General features: G+C 52.3%; 2 protein-coding genes across 3 annotated transcripts; both read right to left on the bottom strand.

The window, feature by feature from the left end:
• Window positions 1-5,105: 5,105 nt before the first annotated feature.
• On the bottom strand, window positions 5,106-10,617 carry IQCC (IQ motif containing C). Its single transcript, XM_044425310.1, has 5 exons — window positions 10,533-10,617; window positions 9,463-9,606; window positions 6,548-6,887; window positions 6,184-6,302; window positions 5,106-5,759 (listed from the first exon to the last, which is right to left on the bottom strand). Exons 1-5 carry the CDS (start codon window positions 10,584-10,586, stop codon window positions 5,721-5,723), a joined length of 696 nt encoding a protein of 231 aa, XP_044281245.1. The 5' UTR covers window positions 10,587-10,617; the 3' UTR covers window positions 5,106-5,720.
• Window positions 10,618-15,241: 4,624 nt separating this feature from the next.
• Window positions 15,242-19,414, bottom strand: CCDC28B (coiled-coil domain containing 28B). 2 transcript variants are annotated; one of them, XM_044425023.1, is made up of 5 exons: window positions 19,192-19,414; window positions 17,990-18,162; window positions 16,935-17,089; window positions 15,753-15,775; window positions 15,242-15,449 (listed from the first exon to the last, which is right to left on the bottom strand). In XM_044425023.1, the coding sequence occupies exons 1-5, from the start codon at window positions 19,350-19,352 to the stop codon at window positions 15,395-15,397; spliced, it is 567 nt and encodes a 188-aa protein (XP_044280958.1). In that variant the 5' UTR covers window positions 19,353-19,414; the 3' UTR covers window positions 15,242-15,394. The 2 variants fall into 2 exon arrangements, with proteins under 2 accessions (XP_044280958.1, XP_044280959.1); XM_044425024.1 differs by lacking the exons at window positions 15,242-15,449; window positions 15,753-15,775 and adding an exon at window positions 16,132-16,270.
• Between the last annotated feature and the right edge of the window lie 4,912 nt (window positions 19,415-24,326).

Below are 24,326 nucleotides of genomic sequence, written 5' to 3'. Positions count from 1 at the left end.
TCTCAGATATTCAGCATGCTTAATTAGCAAAGGGATGTGGAGTTGTTGTTGTGCTTGTCCCTGCAAACAACCCTGCAAATAGTTTCACCTTCTTATGTGGCATGTGGGGAAAAGAGGTTTTGAACAGAGAAGTGAATCGCCCGCCCACTGAGGTGATGGGACTTGCAGCCAGTTTTCCCAGCAGCAGGGGCAAACCGTTTTGACCAAATGGGACCAAATACCATCGCTGTGGTGTTCAAATTCAAACTGTGGTGTTCAGATTGCTACAAGGCACAACAGTGCCTCTCCATAAAGACCTTCCTGTCCCACCAGCGGGAAGGAGTCCGAGACCTTCACCAGTGCGCCCACAGCGGCCCTTTCCTTGGTTGCCTGGAGTTTGCCCATTCCAGCAGGAGTTTCCTTCATAAGGCACGCGCCACTGGGCTGCAGAAGAAAGCCTGCACTGCACAGCCGTCTTTATCTGGGCTCAGACGAGTGGTGTGGTGTGCGGCACTCAGCGACGTACCTCCGTTCCGGAGCAAGTTCCTTTTCTTTTCGTCTCCACAGTCTGCCTGCTGGGAAACAAGCAACCATTTTAGGAAAAGGCAAGTGCCCCCCCCCCAGCCGCAGCCATTTTGTGTGAATGACCAGAACGCTCCTCTGAATTCAGCCAGCTGCCCTGGCACAATTCCAGCTCCAGGCATTGCTGGCAATGGCCACACAACCCACACCATCATGCTGTTTGTCTCCTGCGGCACGGGGAGTGCAGTCCATGACACATGGTGCAGAGCTGAGCTTCGTGAAAATCTGTTTTCCCAGGAGGGAGAAGCACAGCAACCTGGGCTCGGTTGCACAAAGCAAACATGGGCAAGTCCTGGTGAAGCTTGCAAAGCCTTCCGAAAGAGGTCCTGCAGCCAGGCAGCAGGTGGGGGGACAAGCCTGTGGAAAATTGCATGTGCCTCCCTGTGCTTACCAGCAGCAGGACGAATTACGCAAAGAGAAGCAGGTATATTTCTGATGCAGAATAGATTCAGAGTAGATTCAGGACTCAGCAGTCTTTGCTGGAGATGCTGCATGAAGCTGCTGCTTCTTGGCAGTCTGGAGGCAGGCAGGGCCCTGACGACAGGCAGAGTCCAGCCAAATTACTGCACACCTTCCCTTTCTCCTCTGGAAGCCAGCGCACGAGCACAGACGAACGGCCTCTGCCACTGCTGCGGTTTCCGTTTGGTCTTGCAGAGGAGGGCTGCCTGCAAGGGCAAAAGATTTGGCCCCCTCCCCTGTGAGGGCTGACCCACACGCAGCAGCAACACTGGGATGGACTGGTCACCAGCATTTGAAAGCAGGCCTGGCACACCCACAGCCGCCGGCGAGCCCCCTACCTCCCGAAACAGGCTGCCAGGCACTGCTGCAGCAGGGTCTTTGGCTGACAGGCTCCAAAGCAGGGTGAGCAGCCTGTGTCATACATGTCTAAGAACCACTCGTTGATCAAATCCAGGCAATCGTGCACAGCGGCTTTATTAAACTGGGGCTCTTTCAAATCATAAATGACTTCTATATGAGCAAGCAGGCTAAACATCTTGCCAGTCAGCAACCTTCGTCAACTTCTGTGCAATGCTGGTCTTCAGCCTGTGGGCAGGATCCATTTCCGGGCCACATTGACTTAATGTAGTTTGCAACAGCAGGACCCCCACCATGCAGACATGTGGTGGGAAATTAAACCACCCAAAAACACATGCTTGGGTCAGGGGTGCTGTTGCTACACTTAATGGGTTGATTATTTTGGGTCATCCTGGTAGTACCGGGAAGAGCTCTTTTGCCACATCTGCCCACACTGGAGAAAAGGGAAACCCCGAGGACTAGGAAGTAGCCAATGCAACACCAGTTTTTGGAGCAGGGAGTTACAGCCTTCTTTACTTAGCTATTTTGGGGTTAATTGGTAGAAAATGCTATCAAAGATAAAATCATGAAGGACTCAGAAAGACAAGTCTGGCTGAAGAGGAAACACAGTGGCTTCTGCAAAAACAAGTCTAACTTTTTTTATTATTATTATCATTATCATTATCATTATTATTATTATTATTATTATAACATTTCTATGCCTCCCCTTGCCGAAGCCTCGGGGCGGCTTACAACACAATAAGATACATTGAAATACAATAGAACATAATAAATTACCACTAAATACAAAATACAAAAAATATACTGAGATACAATAATATAAAATTAAAATTAACAGTATAAAATAAGTAAATAAAGAATATAGGAGGAGAAAAGAGAAGGAAGAAGAAGTTGCCCTGGCCAGATCATATATTTTAACAATTAAAATGATGTTTAAATAAAAAGGTCTTTACCTGGCGCCGAAAAACCAGTAACGACGGTGCCAGGCGGACCTCTTTGGCGAGTGAATTCCATAGGTTGGGCGCCACCACAGAGAAAGCCCTCCTCCGAGTACTTACTCTCCTAATTTCTTTCATGGAGGGTTCCCAGAGAAGGGACTCTCCCGCAGATCTCAAGGGGTGGTCGGGCATATACGGACGTAAGCGCTCGTTCAGGTAGCCAGAACCCAAGCCGTTAAGGGCTTTATAGGTCATAACCAACACCTTGAATTGGGCTCAGGCTTCAATGGGAAGCCAGTGAAGCTGACGGAGGACTGGAGTCATGTGAGCATAACGCCCTGTCCCCATCAGCAACCTGGCAGCTCTATTTTGCACCAGTTGAAGTGTTCGGACCATCTTCAGGGGAAGCCCCACGTAAAGCGCGTTACAGAAGTCTAGGCGGGAAGTCACCAGCGCGTGTGTCACCGTCACCAGGCAGTCATACTCCAGGTAGGGGCGCAGCTGATTAATCAGCCGAAGCTGAAGGAAGGCGCTCCTTGCCACCGCTGTCACCTGAGCTTCCAAAGAAAGCTCCGGGTCGAGGAGTACTCCTAAGCTGCAGATCTTGTCCCTAAGAGGGAGTGTTGCACCATTCAGGACCAGGTCAAATCCACCCTCTCCGAAGCCCGATCCGCCAACCAACAGGACCTCCGTCTTGTCTGGGTTGAGTTTCAGTTTATTGGCCCTCATCCATTCCATTACCTCGGCCAAGCACCAGTTCAGCACAGCCACTGCCTCACCTGGATTAGTGGAAAACGAGAGGTAGAGCTGGGTATCATCAGCATACTGATGATTCCGCAGCCCACACCTCCTGATGACCTCTCCCAGCGGTTTCATATAGATGTTAAATAGCAGAGGGGATAGAATGGAGCCCTGTGGTACTCCATGGCATAGCTGCCATGGCGCAGAGACATAGTCCCCCAGCACTACCTTCTGGAATCGACCGTTGAGATAGGAGCGGAACCACCGCAAAGCAGTGCCTCCAACCCCCAATCCCGCTAGCCTATCCAAAAGGATACCATGGTCGATGGTATCGAAAGCCGCCGAGAGGTCCAGAAGAACCAACAGGGATGCACTCCCCCTGTCCTTCCTGCACAGGTCATCGTACAGGGCGACCAAGGCAGATTCAGTACTGTACCCGGGTCTGAAGCCGGACTGAAAAGGATCCAGATAATCAGTTTCATCCAAGAGTGCTTGGAGTTGTCCCACCACCACTCGCTCCAACACCTTGCCCAGAAACGGGATGTTGGCCACAGGTCTATAGTTAGTGGCCATCTCTGGATCCAGTGACACTTTCTTCAGGACCGGTCGTATTACCGCCTCCTTTAAAAGGGCAGGTACTCGACCCTCCCTCAGAGAAGCGTTAACCACTTCCAAGATCCTGGTCCCAATCCCGTGCTTGGAGTTATTTATTAACCAAGAGTGTGAACCAGTGCGTGTATTTTAAGGACACAGTTTACTTGTATTTTCAAGAGCCTTTTGGTAAAGTCAGGGACAGCTAAGTACACTTAGCAGTCATGGGGAAGAGAAATCCTCATTGACAAGAAGCTGGTTAAACAAGAGTAGTGATACACGGGCAGTTCTCACAATGGACCTATGTCACCCAGTGAGGTCCCACAAAAATCTTACTGGGAGCTGTGCTTTTTAACTTGTTCTTAAAGGGCCTGGAGTTAGGCGTGAGAAGTGTGGCCGCCACGTTGGCTGACATCAGAGTAGCTAGGGTGATTACAACAAAGAGAAAACTCCATAAGAATCTCTCCAAATGGGGAAGATGGGTATTAAAATGGCAAATGCAGATCGATGTGGGCATGTGTAAAGTGACGCATGCTCAGGCAAACAAACAAACAAACAAACAAACAAATATATATATCCCCAAAGTGATCAGAGAGCTTGAAAGAAAACTGGGAGCTTCTAACCTTGGAGACAAGCAGTTAAGAGATGTAGAGTTATGCCTGGTGCACAGAACGCAGATCCAGGGATTTTCACACCAAGTCAGGAAGCAGCCTTGAGTTCCATTTTTCTTGGTAAAAAGGCAAGGCAGAAATGAAATGAAAAAGTAAATGCTAGAACCCCCACAGTCATTCATGAAGCTGAGTGGAGCATGGCTTGTGATGGACTTGTTTACAGAGTTAGAAAACTGAATTCACCGGCACAACACAAGTGACAACTCCTGATTTACACTGAGCACCCTCCAGTCCCGATAAATACAATTTTAACACGCCTCTTGGGCTTTCATTCATGGTGCAAATACTTCCTTTTGCCTTATAATTAGGGAGGGTGAGGACAGAAAAGGAAAGAGTGGTCCTTCCAAGGCCTGTAACATTTTTAGAGCTTTTTAAAAATAAGCTGTGTATCATCATCTGTTTAAACTCTGGATTTTAAATCTAGATGTATGGTAATTGAGATTTTGAAAGTGTTTGTTTATGCTGGTCATGGACTGCATTAATAAACTGATTGATTGATAATGTTTTTAGGAACTGTGTGTTGCTGATCCCAATAAGGGAACCAACCTTGCTCTTCAGACAAACAAGTGCCCCTTGGGAACTCTTCTGGCTGAATTGCTTTCCCCCAAGTTGATAATTACAAGACCTACTCTGTAACATACAAAATGATGCTCAGGTTTGGTTTGCTCCTCTTCCCTCTCCTTTTTCCTCTTGCAATGTGCTTTTTAGACAGCAATCTTGAGTGCAGAAACTCAAGATGTTATTCAACTTATACATACACCTGCAGAAGCCTTTTTCAGCTGAAGAATAAGAAAAAGAAAGCATATATTTTATTTATAACATTTCTACCCTTGCTTTGCAGCCAAAAACAAGTCCCACTGGCTCTCAGTGGGACTTGCAATAATATCCATTACAATAAAAAAACATGCTGAAGATAGCAAGCCCAATTCTCAGTAAGTATCCAATGTAGTATTACTGCTGTGCCAGTCTAATAATTGAAATCTTTCTCAAGAAGAGAATTGTTATGGCTAAAGGCTCTTCCCCTGGTGGGGAATGCTGGAAGTTGTGTAAAAGCATGCCTGCCAAGTCCTCCAGCTGGGATTTCTCTCCATCTGTAGAAGAACTGTAGAAGCCGCGTCTGCAGGACCGGAGCCAGAGTCCTCCACAGACACACACTGTTCTTCTTCACTGCAGTTTCAGAAAGATGTCTGTAGCAGGCAAAACCTTTGACTTGCAAAGCCTGAAGAGAATCTTCTGTCTTCACTGCTACTCTCATAAGCCTTAAAGCTAAGCTCAGTCAGAATCCATGCAGAGTGGCTTGCTCTTGCAGCCCCAGTGCTTTCTTTCCACTGCTGGCTGGTGGAACCACACACTTCCTCTTCTGTGTATATTGCCCCATCAAGCCATGTCTTCAGACTAGTAGTCACTCTGAGCTCCCCAGCCTCTGTTTCAGCATCAAGTACTAAAAGACAGGATCGGAGGGAAGAACAGCAGATCAGACACACATAGCAACCAAGTAACACTTCTTTTTCTGCTTTACCTAATGCAATACTGGTTCCAAAATAAATATTTAAATGGTAATAAGCTACAGCATAGCATTTAATCCACTAGATTCCCATGGAGACAAGTTGTTTTAAAGATGTGCCATGTAACAGCTAGGGGTTAACACACACATTAAAAAAGACAGAGATAGAAGGATCCTCCCAAACCCACTGGGTCTTTGCTTACAGATGGAAGGATGCTGAAATACATCTCTAGGGCATAGCAGGTAAAAAGGAACAAAGGCAGACGTTGTAGTGATGCTTCTGGTAATTCTGGGACACTGACTCCCCCATGAACTTCCCCCTGTACCAAAGGCACCCAGTGGCTCCCAGGGCGCTTCTTACGTTCTTACGGCTGACAATGGCTTGCTGCAGCCAGAGCAGCTCCATGGCCAGGTGCTTTCGGTAGCGCTGAAGGTCAGGAATAGCCTGGGGCACCTCTTGCCCCTTCTGGAAGGAAAGTTCTGTACAGAAAGAGATTGAAAACGTCACGAAGTCTTCTTCTTGATGACTTGCTTCTCTCCTCCCCTCATTGCCTTCCCCACACACATCTTGAATGAAAAGCTCCACTGAAAAATTCTTGTAGGATTTTATACTAATTCTAAAAGCACTGCATGTTGTCCTAAGTACACTCAGAAAAAGTGCACAGCAAACTAAAGGCAGTCTTTCCATAATGGAAGGGAGTTGGGAGTCCCACCCGCTGCCTTACCCTGGCTCAGCCTAGGGGACTCCACCTCCAGGACCACACTGCTCCACTCAGAGGACACATTGCTGAGGTCCCCGCCTTCTTCCCTTTGCCCCGGCAGGCTGCTGGGGTTCCCTGAGGGCTTCTCCACAAGGTGTTTTAGATTCTGTATCATGTCACCCGCTTCATCTTCTATAACCAGCTTTGTTGGAAGGTGGCTTGGAAGCTGCATCTCACAACAACTCTCTTCTGCAGGCAGTAACTCCTCCTGACAACGCTTTTCCTCTTCTCTGTATGATGTACTCTCATTGCATGCTGCCTCTTGGCCTTTTAATTCCTTAGTTTTTACTGGGTTGTGGATTGGCTATAAGATATACAGAGATGACAGCATTAGGAACAGCAAGGGACAAACACTTCTATGCACCAATGTGAAATCCTTTCTTTCCAGAAATACAGTAAAAACTCCTCTGGTATCTTAAAGAAAACTAAATATATCTTGTCAAAAGTTTTCATGGGCATCAGTCTGTCAGCAAGCATAAGTCCTGCATCCAATGATGCCCAGGAAAGCCTATTTTATATATTGTACTTTTAAATCACCCAATAATCCAACTTCTTTCAACACTGTACAATATATACATAAAAAGAATAAAGCAATGAATACAAAGATAAAACTAAGATAAATAGCAGCAAGGAATGAAAACACCAGAGCACATAAACCCAAGGTAGAAGAAGCATCAGAATAAATGAGTGCCAAAATCTAAAAGCAGTTCTTAAAATATCTGGGAGAGTAAAAAGGCCTTCACTTGACACTGCAAAGGCCTCCCCCTTCTAGCCTTAGGGTCCAGGTAGACGAATGCCATTAGATTGTATCAAATGCCGCTGTTTAGGCCACTCTAACATTCCTCCCCGAGTACAGAAAAATTGACAAGTTCTGACAACCAGAGACAATTCATCCACATTTAACCTCCTAACACTATCTGAAGAAAAATAAATGAAATCAAAAATAAGCAGAGAGACAGAGAACCATTTAGCCCTCAGGGCTTGGAATGTACTCCCGCTCACCCCTTGGAGGTCAAATGGTATCACAGGGCAGCCCACCCTGCCACTTGGCATCATGCTTTCCCCATGCAAAGAAGTGTGGCTGCCCCTTGGTAGAAAGAGAAAAGGTCCTTGCCTTCTATGCAGACAAAGCCGGGAAGCATTTTCCTTCATACCAGTTTGGTGTAGTGGTGAAGAGCATGGGACTGGGACTCAGACGACCTGGGTTCTAGTCCCCGCTCGGCCATGGAGCCAACTGGGTGACTTTGGGCCAGTCACAGACTCTCAGCCCAACCTACCTCACAGGGTTGTTGTTGAGGGGATAAGATGGAGGAGGAGAATGATGTAAGCTGCCTTGAGCCCTTTGTAGGAAAAAGGCAGGATATAAATCACTCGATCAATCAATCCCCCAGCCTGTCTCTGTACAGAGCAAAATGCTCTTCCTTACCCTTCCTGCCCTGCCCTGCCCAGGCAGGAAGAAAACCATTCCTCCCTGCCTCTCTGCTTGGAGGAAATGCTTTTCCAGTGGGAATTTCCCTGTGCGCCACTGCCCCTCCCAGTCAGAATTTCTGGCACCCTTTAATCCAGGGATGTGGATGTTCTGGCTCATAGGACTAATCTGGCTTGCAAAGATTCCCCATGGGAATTAACGGATGTCATGAAGTGAAGCCAGGCTACTCAGAAGGCTGCCTGCTCCAGTTCACTGCTCTGGTCTTACCTATCTCCCAGCTTGCCTGCTGCATGAGATGGAGGAGGGTCTGCCCCTTCTGCACCAACTAGATCTTTTAGTCATCCCAGGAAAGCCTTCTCAAAGACACCTGTGTAGCGCTGCTCTTACCTGGCCTCCTCTGCCACAGGAGGCAAGCAGAAGCACAGGGAACGGTGGGAGGAGGCAGCAGCTGAATTCAGACCACACAGTAATTCACATGAAAGGACTGACCATGATTATCGTGTTATCCTGACTCAGCCACACAAGTCAGCTCTGGCTGTGCACCAGGAACAACCCACAGTTCACAACCCAGTGACAAACCAAAGGTTGTTTGCATGGCTTGGTTCAGACAATATGGTGACACACATGTTAACAGCAACCCACAGTCCAACAACTAGTACTCATAGTCAACCTTTTAATGTAGGTTGACTGTGCAGGTTTTAATGTAGTTTCTGTGTTCCCAGAAACTGCTAAATCCCTGATGTGAGCAAATGCTGTTGCTACCCTCTTATGATTTAAGTGCCTTTTTGCTCAGAAACTAATTCAGAATGTGTGTATACGTCCATTAGAAGTTTGGGAAATGGTGGCTTTCTCCTAACGGAGAAGGGAAAAGGGAGGAACACAAACGTGCTCCTTCACCAGCCTAGCTCTACATTAGCCCACCAGCCATCACGACATCCCATGGCAGTGATACTCACAGGCCAGCTATGTGGAAGTTATTTCCATCCAGCGGAAGCTCAAGATTGTTGTGTACCTCTTCATTCTTATGTTGGGTAAAAAAGCAAGCAAACATGCAACCTTGCAAATGAGCTGACAAAAGTTATTAGTTTGCTAGGAGGCTGGCAGCCTGGGTTCCCATGCTTCTGCTTCCCCAGATCCAGCATGGAAATGAGGCCCTTAACAACCATGAGGCCCTTAACAACCTGGTTTAAAACAAAGAGGGGAGGGAGCATCTATCAAGCAGACTGGCAGAGAAGGGAGAGAATATTCAAACCCCACCTCACCATCATCTTGCTATACTGGTCACAGAGGAAGGAGCACACTTGCCTCTGCTTCTAGCACAGAAGCTGGAAGCTGGTGGAGGAGGGCCAGGTCATTCCATCCCTCCCTTGGCCACCAACTGCTGCACTGTTGTTCTGGCCAAGAGCCCAAGGATGGACAGTCTCTCACCAAGAACTATCAACCACCATACCTTTGGGAGAAAAGCCGGCCACGACAAAGAATGTCTGTTCCACTGCAGAGAATCCAGATTCCCTTCAATCTCCTTTACAATACTCTCATATGCTCCCCTTAAGCTTTGAAACTTCTTCCTGATTAGGTAACCCCTGACAGAAGCCTAGAAAGAAAACAAAAATAATATAATCACATATGAGAATGGAATAAAAGGCCGGCAGTCCAATCCTCGCCACAAGGCAAGGTCACAAAGGCTAGCCTATTAGAAGTGCACCTCCCTCCCTTCCTCTGAAACTGCTCTTCTGCTTTTAACAGCAACCCAGCAAGCAGAGAGCTGGATGATTTGGCTCCCAACTTGTTTGCCAGAGTGTTGTTAAAGACAGAGTTGCAAGGCCAGTGAGGAAGCCGGGAACCTGAATTCCATGGTAGCCCATGCTCTTCCACCCACCCACAGTAGTCAGAGGCAAGAAAGAAAATTGAGAGAAGACATGGAATTATTGGTCTCTCTCCTTCACCTCTTCAGAACAATTTTTCATGGGATCATTTAACAGCAACCACTATTTCTATTAAAATAGAAATAAAGCGAAACACCTTAAGCTCAGGTAAGAAGCTGATCATCTATTCCCTTAACAGGAGGCAATTTCTACCAGCTCTCCCTTCCATTTATTTCACCCACGCCACGTCACAGCGACCCCATTTCCTAGGATCAAAGCTTCAGGCTGCAACTGCAGGGCAAAGCGACTGGGCGCAGGATCTCTGCTTCCTACTGGAGACCAGCAGGTCTCCCCAGACACAGGCCCTGAGCTGGAGGGCCAGGGCCTGATGAAGCGGGACAGCGGACAGCCCCGGCAGTGCTTGACAGATCAGACCCTGATGGCCTTAGCCATTCGCCCTCTCGAGTCAAGCAGAAAATACACTCCCGCCTTGATACCGGCCAAATTCATGCGTTCCCCTTCAGGGTTCCCAGGGGGACAAAGCCGCACACGCAAAGCCATGAGGTCCAGGAACCCCCCTCCATGAGCGCAGACGGAGCCGCACTTGACAGGAAGCCTGCCCGGGCCCGCCCGCGCGCCACTCTCGCTCCTCCACCTGCAGCATCACCACCAGCCGCCGCCACGGCTCGCCTTCCTCCTCCCCCGCCATCTTCCTCGGCCGCTTCTTCGAGCCGTCGCTGCCAGGCAACCGCGCCTCCCGATGGCGTCACCGCGGAGCGCCGCGCCGGGTTCGTGCCCCGCTTCCTGCAGCTACGCGGCGCCGCCGCCAGGGGGCCGCCTGCTGCCTCGTGCTCTGGGCGGCCGCCGGCGGTGCCTCTGCGTGCGTGCGAGTATCAACGCCGGCGGGAAAACAGAAGGGGCGCGGGGCCGATGCCTCCGTATAATATCTGCGCCGGCTGCTCGAAACAAGAGGGGATCTTTCAAAAGGTGCTCCCCGTGTTATTTGCACAACAGCCCTGTGAGGTTGGCCCGCCGCCACTCAGGCCAGAGCCTGACTCCGTCAGCCTACAGAATTGCGCTGCTGGAGCAAAGCAGCGTGCTGGTTCTTGCAGGTGCCCCGTCACGCAGAGAGGTTGATCTCCCACTGCCTGGCACGAGTTTGTTTATTTATATCATGGGTACGCCGCCCGATTGTGCCACAGCACCCGTGTTGCACGATCTGTCGTTTAATAATTACGCTAAGCAGTTTGTTTAAAGGCTCCTGCCCGCCCTTGATGTTGCAAAGCCTCACAGAGGGGAGTGGCTACTTGAGACCAGCACGACCACTTTCCCCAAAGAGCCTTCCCAACTTTGCCCAGGGGCTTCAGAGCCTGCCTTTCCGCTGAAGTCCTCGAGGAGTCCCACGTGCAACATACTGAAATGTTTTCAGTAACTCAGTGGCTACAGCGGAGACCACAGTGTTCCCATGGATTTCTTGTGTGCCTCCGGGTGAGGCTTTTAGCACACCATCACCCGGATGCATGGCCTTCCTCTTCTCACCCCGCCTCATTTCCCCACCACTTGCCCTAGGAAGTCTGTGCCAAGAGCCCTTACTGGCAGAGGTCCCAAGAGCCTTCCTTTCTCTCCTGGGTCCTCCTGCAAGGCCCAACCCAGCAGAAATTATTCTGCTCAAGCCCTGCTGGGAACAGAACAGTCGAGGAGAAGCTGGACTGATCTGCTCAGATTAAGATGGGCTGGCCTGAGCAGCCAAGAGCGGCCACTTGGGAATTGCCAAAGAAGGGGAAATGCATTGCCGAAAAGGATGAATTTACATAGCTAATTAATAGATGGATGTGCCCGTTTAGTCATAGAATTGCAGCACACCTGAGCACAGTTCGGACGACTGTGTGGCGATGGGCACCACTTCTGATGGCCACCACTTCTGATGGCCGGCATCTCTGAGCCAGAATTCGGCAGGCGACCCTTTGAATAGCCTGCCATTTGTGAGGCAGGAAGGAGCACTGGGCAGCTTCCCAGATTTTTAGAACAGCCCATTTCAGGCTGGGGCCCTCTTAACGGGTTGGACTACAACTCCCAGCAGACTGGGGATTACGGGAGCTGCCGTTCAGCCTATCTGGACGGTGCCAGCTTGGAGAAGGCTGCTTTATAATATTTTATAGTAAGGACTATGGCTGTGGGGTCAAACACCTGAGGAAGTGGGCTTGGCCTGTCTCCAGGCAGGGCTGGGAAAGAGCCCCCCTCCCCACTTGAGAGCTGGGCAGCTGCTGCCAGTCAGTGCCCACAAGACTGGGCTGGATGGATCCAGGCTCTCGCTCACTTCAAGGCACCTTCTGAAGTGCAGATGGGGGCTTCCACCAGAGGCACTCAAAGGTATTGTGTAGCTACTGCATCTCTTCTTAACTTTTTTTGGGGGGGGAGGAGGAAGGGAAAAGAAACTGAGGGAGCAAGCAAGCCAAATGTTGCAGTCCCAGGATGAAATGTAGGTGGAACAGGCCCCCGAGTGCCTGGACCAGACTCATGCTTCCTCTGCAAAAACTAGAAGTCAGCCCAGTTCCCAGTCCTGTAATGTAGCCCAAAATGGAGTCAAAGGCAACAAACTCATGTAGTAGCTTTATTTAAATGAAAAACAAACAGCCACTATAAAGCACCAACTCTTTCCAAAGGGCTGCGATGGAATGGCTGCTTATGCAGTCTTCAGCGGACTGAGGGCAGGCAGTGGCAAGCCACTTCCGCCACTCTGCGCATTCCCGGGCCAGAAGCACTTGCCTGCCACTGTTGCTGCAGGGCTAAAACTCCGTCAAGGCCCATTGCTGCAGTGGGAGGGGTGCTGGGCCGGGCTGCGGGAGACCAGCTTTGGGTTCCTTAGAGTAATCAATGCCATAATAAAAATGCACAAATAGAGATGGACAGAGTCGCATTGTTTAAGAAAAGCTACTAGCATTCTTGTAGGACTCCTACAGCCCAATTCTAAACCAAGTTGTGTGGAAGACGCGCTCTTTGCCTGCATTAACTTGCCTTCTGAACCCTGTCTGTTGTCCTTTGCAGCCCAGAAGGCGCCTGTGAGGAAGCGTGGACGGAGCAGGGCAAGGTTGCGGCAAACCACCACGACTGGACCAAGGCGCTGCTGCCGGCCAATGTGGCCTGTTTGCACTTGTGTGGAATCCACACAGCCATAGGTGTGCAAGTTGCTCTTGATGGTGTCCCACACCCCCCTTCGTACAGACAGGCCATCTTTCCACAAAAATAGGTCCTGCCAGATGAACCTTGAGGAGTTCTAAGATGCGGTTTCGAGGTGGCCAGACGGAGGGGAAGTGGTGCAGTGGTTTACCTGAATTTTGGCAGGGCCTTTGACAAGATGCCGCATGATATCCTGGTTGAGAAATTGATGAGCTCTGGGATAGATCAATGTACTGTCCGATGGATTAGGGCATGGTTGACAGACTGCAAGCAGAGGGTAACTATCAGCGGGGAATCATTGGGATGACAGTCGGTAATGAGTGGAGTCCCCCAGGGCTCAGTTCTGGGGCCGATTCTGTTCAGTCTTTTTATCAGTGACCTAGAGGGGGGGGTCACCAGTCTGCTGACTAAATTCACAGACAATACCACAGTGGGGGTAGTGAGGGCACAACTGGGGAGCAGATAATCCAGATCCAGAAGGATCTGGACAGACTGTAGAAGTGGGTGGGGGACAACAGGATGGCGTTCAATGCAGATAAGTGCAAGGTCTTGTACTTGGGACTCAGGAATAGGTGCCTTAGGTACAGGATGGGGGACAAATGGCTGGAGAGTGACACTTGTAAAAGGGATCTTGGGGTACCTGGCGATAGAAGTTAAACATGAGCAAGCAGTGTGACAAGGCGATTAAGAAGGCAAACGCCACCCTTGGATGTATAGCCAGAAGTGTGGCTCCCAGATCGAGGGAGGTGCTGGTGCCACTCCATCAGACTCTGGTGTGCCCACAGCTGGAGTCCTGTGCCCAGTTCTGGGCTCCTCACTATGAGAGAGACATGGATAGGCCAGAATCAGTTCAGCACAGGGTCACAAGCATGGTAGCCAGACTGGGAGGGATGTCATACGAGATGAGATTGAGGGAGCTGGGTCTTTTCAGCCTGGAAAAGAGGAGACTCTGAGGGGATCTTATAGTGACATAGAGGAGTGTGAAGGGGTGTCACATGGTGGAGGGTCATGACCTGTTCTCCCCTGTGGTGGAGGAAAGGACAGTGATCCAGTGAGGCAAAGCTCAAGGACGCAGGCTCCAGGTTGGATGTCAGGAAGTATTTCCTGGAGGTTAGGACCCCTAGGATATGGAATGGGCTTCCAAGGGATGTGGTGGAGGCCCCATCAATGAGGGTGTTCAAGGAAAGATTGGACAACCACATGCTGGACATCACGTAAGTGCAGCTGACTGGAGCCGGGGGTCAGACTAGGCGGTCTGGCTTGCTTCATTTCTGTATTTTCTGCAAGGCTGACTTCAAGGGAAAATGTTTCTGCAAGGCCAGGGCCGGAGTGGGTCAGGCAGATCACTAATGGGCTGATTTCAGTGATATACTTAGCATTTCTAACTTCTCATGCATCATCTAGCCACAATCCTCACAACAAATAAATCCACATAAACAAACAACCCTACAAGGTAAGTCAATGTTCATTGTCCCCCATGCTATAAACCAGTTGGAGATTGGGGCAAAACAGCCTCTCTGAGATCAAGTAATAAATTCATGGCCGGGGCAAGATTTGATTCTGGTCTGCAGGTTGAGGGCGTCACAAGGTCATTTCCCCTCACCCCCAATCTTCTCATGTTCTCCAGATATCAGACATAACTCCCACCATCCTCAGCAAGCAGGGCCTGTTGAGTGGGAATAGCAGGAGTCATAACCCAGCAAATCCAAAGAATGCCACCATCCGTCTCCTTTCCCAGAGCAGTTTTTCTACCTTTAAAGTGCTGGTGGCTTTAAAAAAGGAGGATGCTGAGGAAATGAAGAGAGGGGGAAGCTGCATGGAGGAGTACAAAGAGCGGCTGTTGGCAGCCCCTTAGGCAGGGGAGACAAGGCAGATGAGCCCCGAGGGGTTGGCGGGCACTGGGGGGGAGGGGAGGGGAGGGAACCCCAGGAGCCCAGATCCTATGTTATGTTGGTATTCAGTGCAACCCTGGAAAGAGGAATCCATCCTCGTTTGTTGCTGCTCGGGGCACAGCCCAGCGCAGCTGCAGCCGCCACCTGCTCACCCACAAGCCTGGACTGCGGGCGGCTGGCTGCCACGCCGTACTGGCCGTTTACGCCCCTTCTCCGTTCGATCTCCAGGAACATCCCCACAGGTCTCCCCCACGCCCCCTTGGCAGGCTGCCCCTAGGGCCTGCCCGTCCCCACAGCCCTGCCCGCCACAGCGGGTTGCTGCATCTGACTCTTGAGAAGCAGCTTCTTTGCCAGCACCTGCTTTGCACAGCCAAGCGTCTCTGGTTTTGAGGCTTCCCAGTGGAAAGGGCCGAGAGACAAACCGGGCAGCTTCCTCTCTGTCCCTCCTCTAGACTGTGGATGAATCTTCCAGATCAGAGTTTTCAGCCAAGTGGAGTTTTTGTCTGGAGCATCAGGTCAAGTGAAAACGAGCGGCAGTCCAGCCAAGACGGGGAGCTTGCCCCTTTGCTCTGGGAGTGGAGCTCCCGCCCCACCTCTGACTTGTTTCTGGTCCAAACTGGCTGCCGAGCGCAGGATTCCGGCACATCTGGAGGAAGCCTGGGCACATGTGGTGCCCCACGAAATAGCAGGACTAAGGCCCACCTCCCAACTTTCTGCACACTCCCCCTCTTGCCCCATGCCCACCCCCTCCACCGCCCTCTTCCTCTGCCCAGGCAATTCCACATTGGGCCCCACACTAAGGATACATGGAGTTGCTCAGCTCCTCCAGCTGCAAAAGCAACAAGAACAGGCGGTGAGTGAGCCAAGCCAGAGGCACTGCTCGTTGGTCGCGTGGGACGGGCGGGCCCTTGGGCACCGCGAGGCCCGTTGGGCGGGTGGGTGCGGCAGCGGCGCAGTGGCCCAGCCCCGTCCTCGGAAGCTGCAGGCAGCCCCCCCCCCCTCGCCAGGATGCGCCCAGGCCGAGCTGGGCCAGCCGACCTAGCTCGGTTCCCGCATTTTGGTCAGGAGAGGGAGCCAAGGCCAATCAAGACTGAAAGGGTCAGGAAGAGGGGGTGTTTTTAACCCCCCCCCCTTTCTCCAGATGAAAAGAACTCTGCCTCCCCCACAAGCTGCTACTTGCTCCAGGGGACAGAGGGTAAAAACCACACCAAACATCTCAGTGGCTGCCACCCTCTGGGGGGGGGCAAACCACAGGGTCCTGTCATCTTCTTGGGATGGTTTCCTCAGACAGCGTCAAACTGAAAAGAGGCATCTTGACCTGTAACTGGAAAGTGGGCAGGTCTGTAGACCTCCTGGAGAAGAAGTCCCACAGATGGTAACTCTTAAGTTGCCACCAAGCCGATTTACCAAAGCGATGTACCTGAGCATGGGCAGAGTGTGGTAATACTTCTAGATAATGAGTCCGAACGGGTTGCCACTGAAGAGCTGCAAAGTCTTGCATCCTTGTACTGGGAGTGCTGAACCTCAGTCCATGGGCGCACCCATCCTCCAGGGGGCCCCCAAGTGCTCCTGGCCCCTCTCCCCCCAACTGCCCATTGCTTGATGGTCTCTTGGCTTCTACACAGCTTTCTCCCTCATTCTAAAAGTTTGTGTGTCCCTCCCGAGGCTTAGGAAATGGGCCAAATGTGTGGATCTGTGTGGCCCCGTCCCTCACTCGCGCCGGGATGGCTATGCTGAGAGCTGTTCCGGCGTTTCCTGTGGCCCTGGGGCCAGCCCTGCGTGAGGCCTGCGCTGCTGGGAGTCCGGGCACTCACAGGCACTGCAGCTGTGCAGGAGGACGCGGTCTCCACCTTGAAAGCCACACCTCTGCGTGCCTGTTTCCTGGATGGACAACTTACGCCTGGCTTCTATTTCCTGGCTGAAACATGGAGTTGGGGGCGGGGGGAGAAAGGAAGCATCTCCTGGAAGAGACGGAGGCAGACACTCACGTTTGTCAAGAGCTGATCCAGGTTCTTGTCAGCCACGGTTTTCTTCTGGTCCTCGGCAAGTTCCTCCACATAGACATCCAGACTGAAGTGCAGGCGGGCCAGCTTCTCCTGCATCTCCCGAAGGTGCTCCAATTGCTCAAAAGAACAATCTTTCCCTGCATTAGACAGGGGTGAGGTGGTGGGTAAGCACAGGCTCTGCAACGTCTCCAGGAGATTGACTGATTGATTACTTATGTATGTGTGTATGTATTCATGTATTTGTAGGCTGCCGATAATTGCCGAGGCCTTCCTAGGCGGCTTCCTAGATGCCAGAACGCCCCTCAAATCCAGTTTCCGCTGCACAGAGGACCAGTCTGGATGCCACACCATGGCATTTGGTACCAGACCCTGGTGGACAACACATGGCTCTGACATCTCTGGCATCTACTACTGCGGTACACTGCCACTAAGCTGTGAGGTTCTACTTCTCTATCATGACTAATGGCCATTGCTAGACCCGTCCTCCTTGCAATTCTTTCATTCCCCTTTGAAGCATCTCGCCCTGTGATTGTGAGTTCTTTATGTTCATTTGTGAAAGAGCACTTCCTTTTCCTGTGGAATCAGTTTAATTTTTAAACTCTAGGCCATGGTACAGAAGCAGAAGGCAGAGAGAAACTCCAGCCACTTTCAGGGAAGGACTTTACTGTCCCATTGCGCTTCCCCCGAGACGCCTCTTCTTTTTTAACACCCCCAGCCCACGAATAACTGACCTCCCTTTCCTGGAGGGACAGGGCCCCAGCCCCAGTCAGCACACAGGAGCAAGCGAAACACGTGGCGGGCTCTGTGCGGAGCCTGCCTCCACGTCCGAACCCACCTCAAGCCCTCCTCCTCTCTGCAGGCCTTTTGCTGCTCAGCAGCCGGGAGAGACCCGGGTTCTCGGTACACAACCCTCGGCTGCCGGTTCAGAACGAGCTTCCCCGCTGGGGGGGGGGGGCGCTCGATCCACGGAGCACTCGCTGCCCAGGGGTGTGAGGCAGCCTCCTCCCAGCGCTCAGCCGGCCACTGGCTCCACTTACCAAATGCCTGCAGCTTCCCCGAGTGGAAGTCGTTCAGCAGGTTCAGGAGACCCCCCTCCATCTCATACACATCGGAGACGTCCGTCAGGAACGAGTGCTGCAGGGGGGTGGCCACCACAGTACCCCCCGCACTCCCACTGGGCTGGGGGGGGCGCGGTTTCTCCTTGTTGACCCTGCAGGAGACAAAGAAAACCAACACAAAGAAGGCAAGACGGAGCCCAGGGCAGGAAGGCGGCGGCCCCGCGCTGCGCTCCTTCCTCACTTCCCTTTTCCTTTACAAGGATCAGGAATTGCTGCCCGCTGGACCCAGCTTGGGAGAAGCTGCTTGTTTGCACCACTGCATGGCCAACTGGGGCGTGGATGGGGAGCTCCGAGCACCTGCATCGAGACGCGGCCAAGACAGGGTCCTCCTGGGGCGCCTGCTGCCTTGTAGGGCTGAGCAGCTCCGGGAAAACATCCATAGGCAACGACTGGGGGCATCTTGGCGAAGTGGGGGAGGCGCCTGCAGACCAGGGAGCTTTGCTGTCGGCAGCAAGAGCTTTTTCTTCCCTTTCTCACTTCAGTGCAGAGGCCCTCCTGACATTTGGCTTCCTCCTACATGCCCCCTTAAGAAATGCTGTATTACACTACAGCATCTTCTCTGTGGCAGCCAGTCCTAGTAATGCATAAAGAATTGCACCCTATCCCAAACCAACACCAACACCCTGCTCATTCTGAGCCAAAAATGCTCCAGTTGGAAACATTCGATGCTTCCCCACCGTTTTCCAGTGCAAGCAGGGAATGACAGCGCCGTCTTGAGCAGAACCATGGCCTCAGACCTCTTCTGCAGGGGCCATGAAAGCCCTCACTGCAACTCCCCTGCTTTGAGCTCCCCCCACTCTTTCTCCCTCCCCACAAGGAGCTTCTGGCTCCAGTCCTTGTTACGCTGAAGGCCCGTAGCAGAAGTGAGCCCTCGGGTGAAGACCTCTCATTCGCAGAGGGAGCTCTGCCCATGGCGGGGAAAGGAGAGGCCGGGGAGGCAGAGTGGCTCATGACATTGCGCTCTCTGCCGCCTGGTGCAGCCTGAGCCACGCGACCCTGACCGGAAGGGCCAGCAGCCGCTCAGGCGGGACCTGGGCTGGCGGGCCGCCCAACCTACCGCGCTCCGGGCTCCGCCACCCTAGAGCGGAAGCCGTGTGGCCCTGACCCAGCCGTGTGCTGACCTCTTAAACTTGGCTCTTGGCTTGGGTGAAGGGAGGTGCGGCATCCCCAGGGAGAAGGAGGCGCTCTTGCTGGCGGGGACGGGCAGCTTGCGCAGGGCACTCGCGGGCACCGGCTGCGTCGGGGGGGCCTTGGGGCTCCTCCTCCTCTTCTTCTCCTCCATCTCTCAGGCCGCTGCCTTTCGGTCGCAGCCCAGGGCAGAACTGCCCCTGGGCTCCCAGGAGCAAGGACAGGCCTGTGGAGAGGAGCCACATGAAAGGGAGAACAGCTCCACCGCGGGCCAGCCTGGGGACAGAGGGGTGGGGGGGCTCCGCACGCCAGGGCAGTGCAGCTCGGAGCACCAGGTGCCAGGGACAGTCGACGGGGGCGGGGGCCAGCACTGCCGGGCCCTGCCTGGGAGGGGGGTCTGGATGGCAACCGCTGGCCCAGAGGTGCTTCTCGGGGCTGGAGGCGTCAGCCGGATCCCCCGGGGAAAGCCTGCCTTTGTCGGGACGGTCTTCTCTGAGGCTGCCTCCAGGCGGGGGCGCTTAGCGCTGGCGCCCCGAGAGCAGGGTGCTGCCTCCACCGTTCCTCAGGGCCCGAGACGCTCATCGGGAGCGCCCCGGCTCGACCTTCCCGCATCCTCCCTCTGGCATCGCGCGGACGCGCCGGCGAGGAAAGCGGCCAGCCGCGGGCGCGCCGGCGGACGGAGCTCCGCCTCAGGAGGCCGCGGCGACTTTCGCTTCCCGGCCAGGACTGCGGGCGAGCAGCGGGGGCTCCGCGGGCGACTCGCCCGCCCCTCCCCCAGCAGCGACGGACGCTCCTGTGCGGGGCGCGCGGCGCTTCCGCCGCGCTGCTCTTTGGGGCGCCCGCGCCCCCCCCCCCACGGCGCCCCAGGCGGAGGCGGCGCGGGCCGGGCCGGGCCGGGCGGTGCTGGGCGCTGAGCGCACGCACTGACCTCGGCGGCGCCGGGCGGAGGCGGCCGCGGTGCGCTCGTTGCGCCGGCTGCCGGCGCCGCGCCGAAGGCGCCCCCTCCTTCCCCTCCGCACAGACGCGCCGCCGAAGCCAATGGCGGCGGAGCCGAGGGCATGCCGGGCCCGCGGGCAGAGGCCGGCCCGGTGCTGGCCGCCCGAGGTGCCCGGGCGCGCGGGGCTGCCCGCGCCTGCTGCTCCTTCACTGGCTGGCTGCAGGCCAGCGCGCCGGAGCTGCTCGCCCTCGCCCCCGCGCGCCTCCGCTCTGCATCCTCGCAGCGTCCTCCAGGGGGGTGCGTGGCGGAGGCACACCTTCCCTTTCTCGCGGTGCAGGGTGGCGCGTGAGAAGGGCCCCTGGGCACGTACAGAGTGCACTTCCATCAACCCTGAACAGGCCCTTCCCTTCCGTCTTCCTCATCTGTGCCCTCCCCACCGCTCCAGCCTTCCTCACATAGCAGGCAACCATTCTCCTTCCCTTCACGCTTGAGATAAACTTCACCTGGTACTTAGTTGCTTCCCCCCGGCACACAACCCGGGTGGCTTAACTGCAGGCACTGGCAGCAGCTGTAGCCCAGACGCGACATACGGGATCCTGCCATGGACTCCCTGGCAGCCGTCTGTTGCACAGTGGCCTAGGCCTTTTCGAGGAGTTCCTAGGGGTACCAGGCCCTTGGCTTATGCAGCAGCATAGAAGTAGAATGAAATACAAAGCACTTGCCCCAAGCCAAAGCTTTTTGGTTGCTGGGGCGGCACTGAGGGCACTGCCTTCACTGGCAGAGCTGCATGATGTGGGAAGGCCTCAAACTTCAATGCAAAGCACACAATGCCAATGTCAGTTTCTTACCCGGGCTGCTTTGTGAAACCAGCAGCCCCCTTCAGCCTTGGCCAATGTTGCCTCTTGCAGCTCACGGCACAAGTTTAAACAGCAGCTGCTGACTGGCTACACCAATGTCTCAAGCCAGCAAGGAGGAAGGTGCTACACTGCCCTTGATCGAAGTGGAGGCCTCACCACAGGCAGATGGGTGCACCAACGGCGGTGTTTCAGAGATCCAGGAATTGCTGCATCAGATTTGCAAGAGATCTGAAATGGAAGTGGCTTGTGGGAGGACAACAGCAGCTACAGGATCAGGGTTTAGTTGCTGTGTAGCCGTGAACTGTGAGGCCAGGCCAAACTGATTGACTGATTGAATTTGTATGCCGTCCCATCGCCTAGCCTCGGGACGGCTTACATAAAATAAAATAAGACATAATACACATAAAATCCAGATCTACCCTAATTCTAAATGCTGAAGCCCACATCTTACACTAGGAAGATAAGCAGGCAGACCTTGGGCACATGTGTTCCTTCCTCCTCTGAGTACAGAAAAGTCAGTATGCTGATTTATGTCTAACCATCATGTGTGATTTCAAATGGCAGTTTCTTGCAAACCAGAAATCTAATTTTCCAACCTTGGAAGGGGCTGCATGCTCAATGTTTAAGATCTGGGGGCTCTGTTCTGTTAAACACAGAACTTGTTCCACTTGGCAGAGAAGTCTGGGTCTATAATGCCAGGTCATGCAGAAAGGAACTCTGCACTGGCTCACTGGTCCTCTGTCTCATATTCCAGGCTTCAGCTCTGGGAAGCCCTAGCTCAAATTAAGACCTGGGTAGCTTGTTATTTAAGAACTGTAACTTTCCAGTCAAACTGCTAGCTGTGGGCTACTAGAATAATACACACCTACGCTTATATAGCATATTATTTTTTACATGGATGTGGCAAAATCCTGAGGACAACCAAATTCAGTTCAATAAAGCTTGGGTATCTGCTTTATGAAACAGCTATTCCCACCATGCACAGTATGTGCCAAGCCACCCTGCACCCAACGTAGGGCAGAGGTCAAAAACAGTTTGCAGCTGGGCTAAGCCTCCCTATATGAAAACAGAAGTGTGTTGTGAGCCGTCCCGAGGCTGTGCAGCAATGGGGACGGCATCTAAAAACTTTAAATAGATAAATAAATATATGCATGCACATGCACACCGGCTGCGCTTACAGAATTGTAAGGCATCAGCTTGAAACCAAGTCCAGTTCTAGTATGTGAAAATCTTAAGATCCTTAAGATTTGAAAGCAGGACATACATATTTGATATTGTTGCTTAAGAATTATGATGTTCCTTAACCTGCACATCCATGTTTATTTCTGGACCCAAGCAAACTTGTACTAAGCATGTGAAACTACTTCCCAGCCCCCTCTACTCAGCTTACAGAGCACGGGGAAATGAGGCAAGCACTGCCTTACCCCTGCGAAAAAAGTCAACATGGTTCGGCTAATTAGGACCAAGTCTGCCAGTGGCTCGTTTCTGCGCCAAGCTTGACAGCCTGCCTCGCTATCCCGAATGGTGGTGGTGAAGAAAAAAGCAGCACAGATATGCCTTCAGCAAGTTTATGTTCATTTGTTGAATACAAAGATACATACAACAAATCTTGGTATTGTGTATTTGTACCACAGCATTAAAAAAAGTTGGAAGGTTTCCTTGAAACAGCAGAAACCGAGCGAAAAACCTGGAGAGAGGTGGTTTCCTCAGCGTCAGCCTCACCGTCATCATCCAAGCACAGAGCCGTGGTCCCCGCTTACATTCGCCTGCTGTGTGTCAGCTCTGCCAGGTTTCAGAAACGCCCTGATGGACGGCGCATGGATGCAGTAACCACCTCCAAGTAAGGGAAACAAAACCGAACCCCACAAGAAATGGAAAGGCGGATGGGCCAACCTGAGTGAGAAGTTACATTGCACAAAACGCACGACGGACCCTGTTTCCTGAAGTCTGCCTTCCTTTAGCACAGATTAGAAGGCTGCACCCAAGCATCTTCTTTCGAACAGCTCACAGTGTGACCCCTAACTAGAGAGCAGGCAGGCAATATGATCGACACTAAAGTGGGGGGAGAGGCAAAATTCTGAAAGCAAAGAGGTGGCTACTAGTACGTTAGAAAGCATGAAATTGTTCTTAAGATCAGGAAGCAGCACAAATTAAAATCATTAACATAAATCAGTCCCCAGACAGAGAAGTCAAAACCAACAAAAGCATTATTGAAGACACGACAGGGAGCCTCTTGCCACTGCCATGGGGCTCTGCAGAGAAGCGGGCCCCTCAAAAGTGCTGTTAAGACAAGGAAAAGGAGCCCAGCCACTGCTGACTAGCTCCAGGAAGCAGCTGATCTGCGCCAGGTTGCTTCCTGTCCCGGCCTTCCTGCCTGAAATGGCAAGTTAGGTTTCATCTCCCTGACAAAACTCGACACCCATGGCGGACTGAGTGCCAAGGTCCCACAAAAAGGCGCATAATACACTGGAGGTGTCACACGCACGCACACACCCCTCCAAGGACCCACCATGCACAAACACGTGCATGGGTGCGCCCCATGTGCAAAACACTTAAGAAAGTAAAGCCTTTGGGTTAAATCTGTAATACATACACTTGTGCGTGTGTGCATATGAGCATAGAGGCAACTGTGAAGTCATAAGGCTATTGAGACAGATTCCGGAAGTAGCAAAATCCTGAGAGGAAACCCCTCTCCCCAAACCACCAAGCTCGCAGCCTCAATCTTTTGTTCCCATGAAACCAAAACACACCTACTTTATTGTCCTCTTTCTAGGAAGAAAAAAATCTACACACTAAAAATAACCTACAACACAGCAAACTCCTGAGTCTCCTGGGCTAGTTTTAAACCACTGGATGTAGTTGTACTAAAAAAAAAAAGCCTCTTCAGGCAAGAGACGTAACCATTCCTCAAAGCCCCTCTGATTTCAAATTCCGTCTAAAGTCTGCATCCCTCATCTAGCACCCACAGTGAGCCGTAGCAGCCAGAGGGATGCTACTCGAGTGGAGTGGAGGAGCGGCAGGGTTGGGGTGGCAGGTTTCCCCCAGGCCCATCCTTCAGGAGGTCTTTTGGTGGAACTGCCACACATTTAGATGGTCACACAACACGTGCAGAAGTGGGTCAAACTTGTTTATAGATTTGTCTATAAAAAGTAGATGTTGCCTTGTACAACATCATGTCATAATAGGGAGGGAGGGAGGGAGGGAGGGAGGGAGGGAGAGAGAGAGGGAGAAAGAGAGAGAGAGAGAGAGTGAGAGAGAAAAAGAGAGACATAGAGAAAGCGACGAAACCATCTTTTTTTTTTTTTTTTTTTTTTTTTTTTTTTTTTTTTTTTTT

Source organism: Varanus komodoensis, unplaced genomic scaffold (genome assembly GCF_004798865.1).
Source record: "Varanus komodoensis strain SLA01 unplaced genomic scaffold, ASM479886v1 scaffold15, whole genome shotgun sequence".
Classification (NCBI taxonomy): domain Eukaryota; kingdom Metazoa; phylum Chordata; class Lepidosauria; order Squamata; family Varanidae; genus Varanus; species Varanus komodoensis.
Note: the sequence above shows the minus strand (reverse complement) of the source record. Positions and strands in the feature narration are given on the sequence as shown.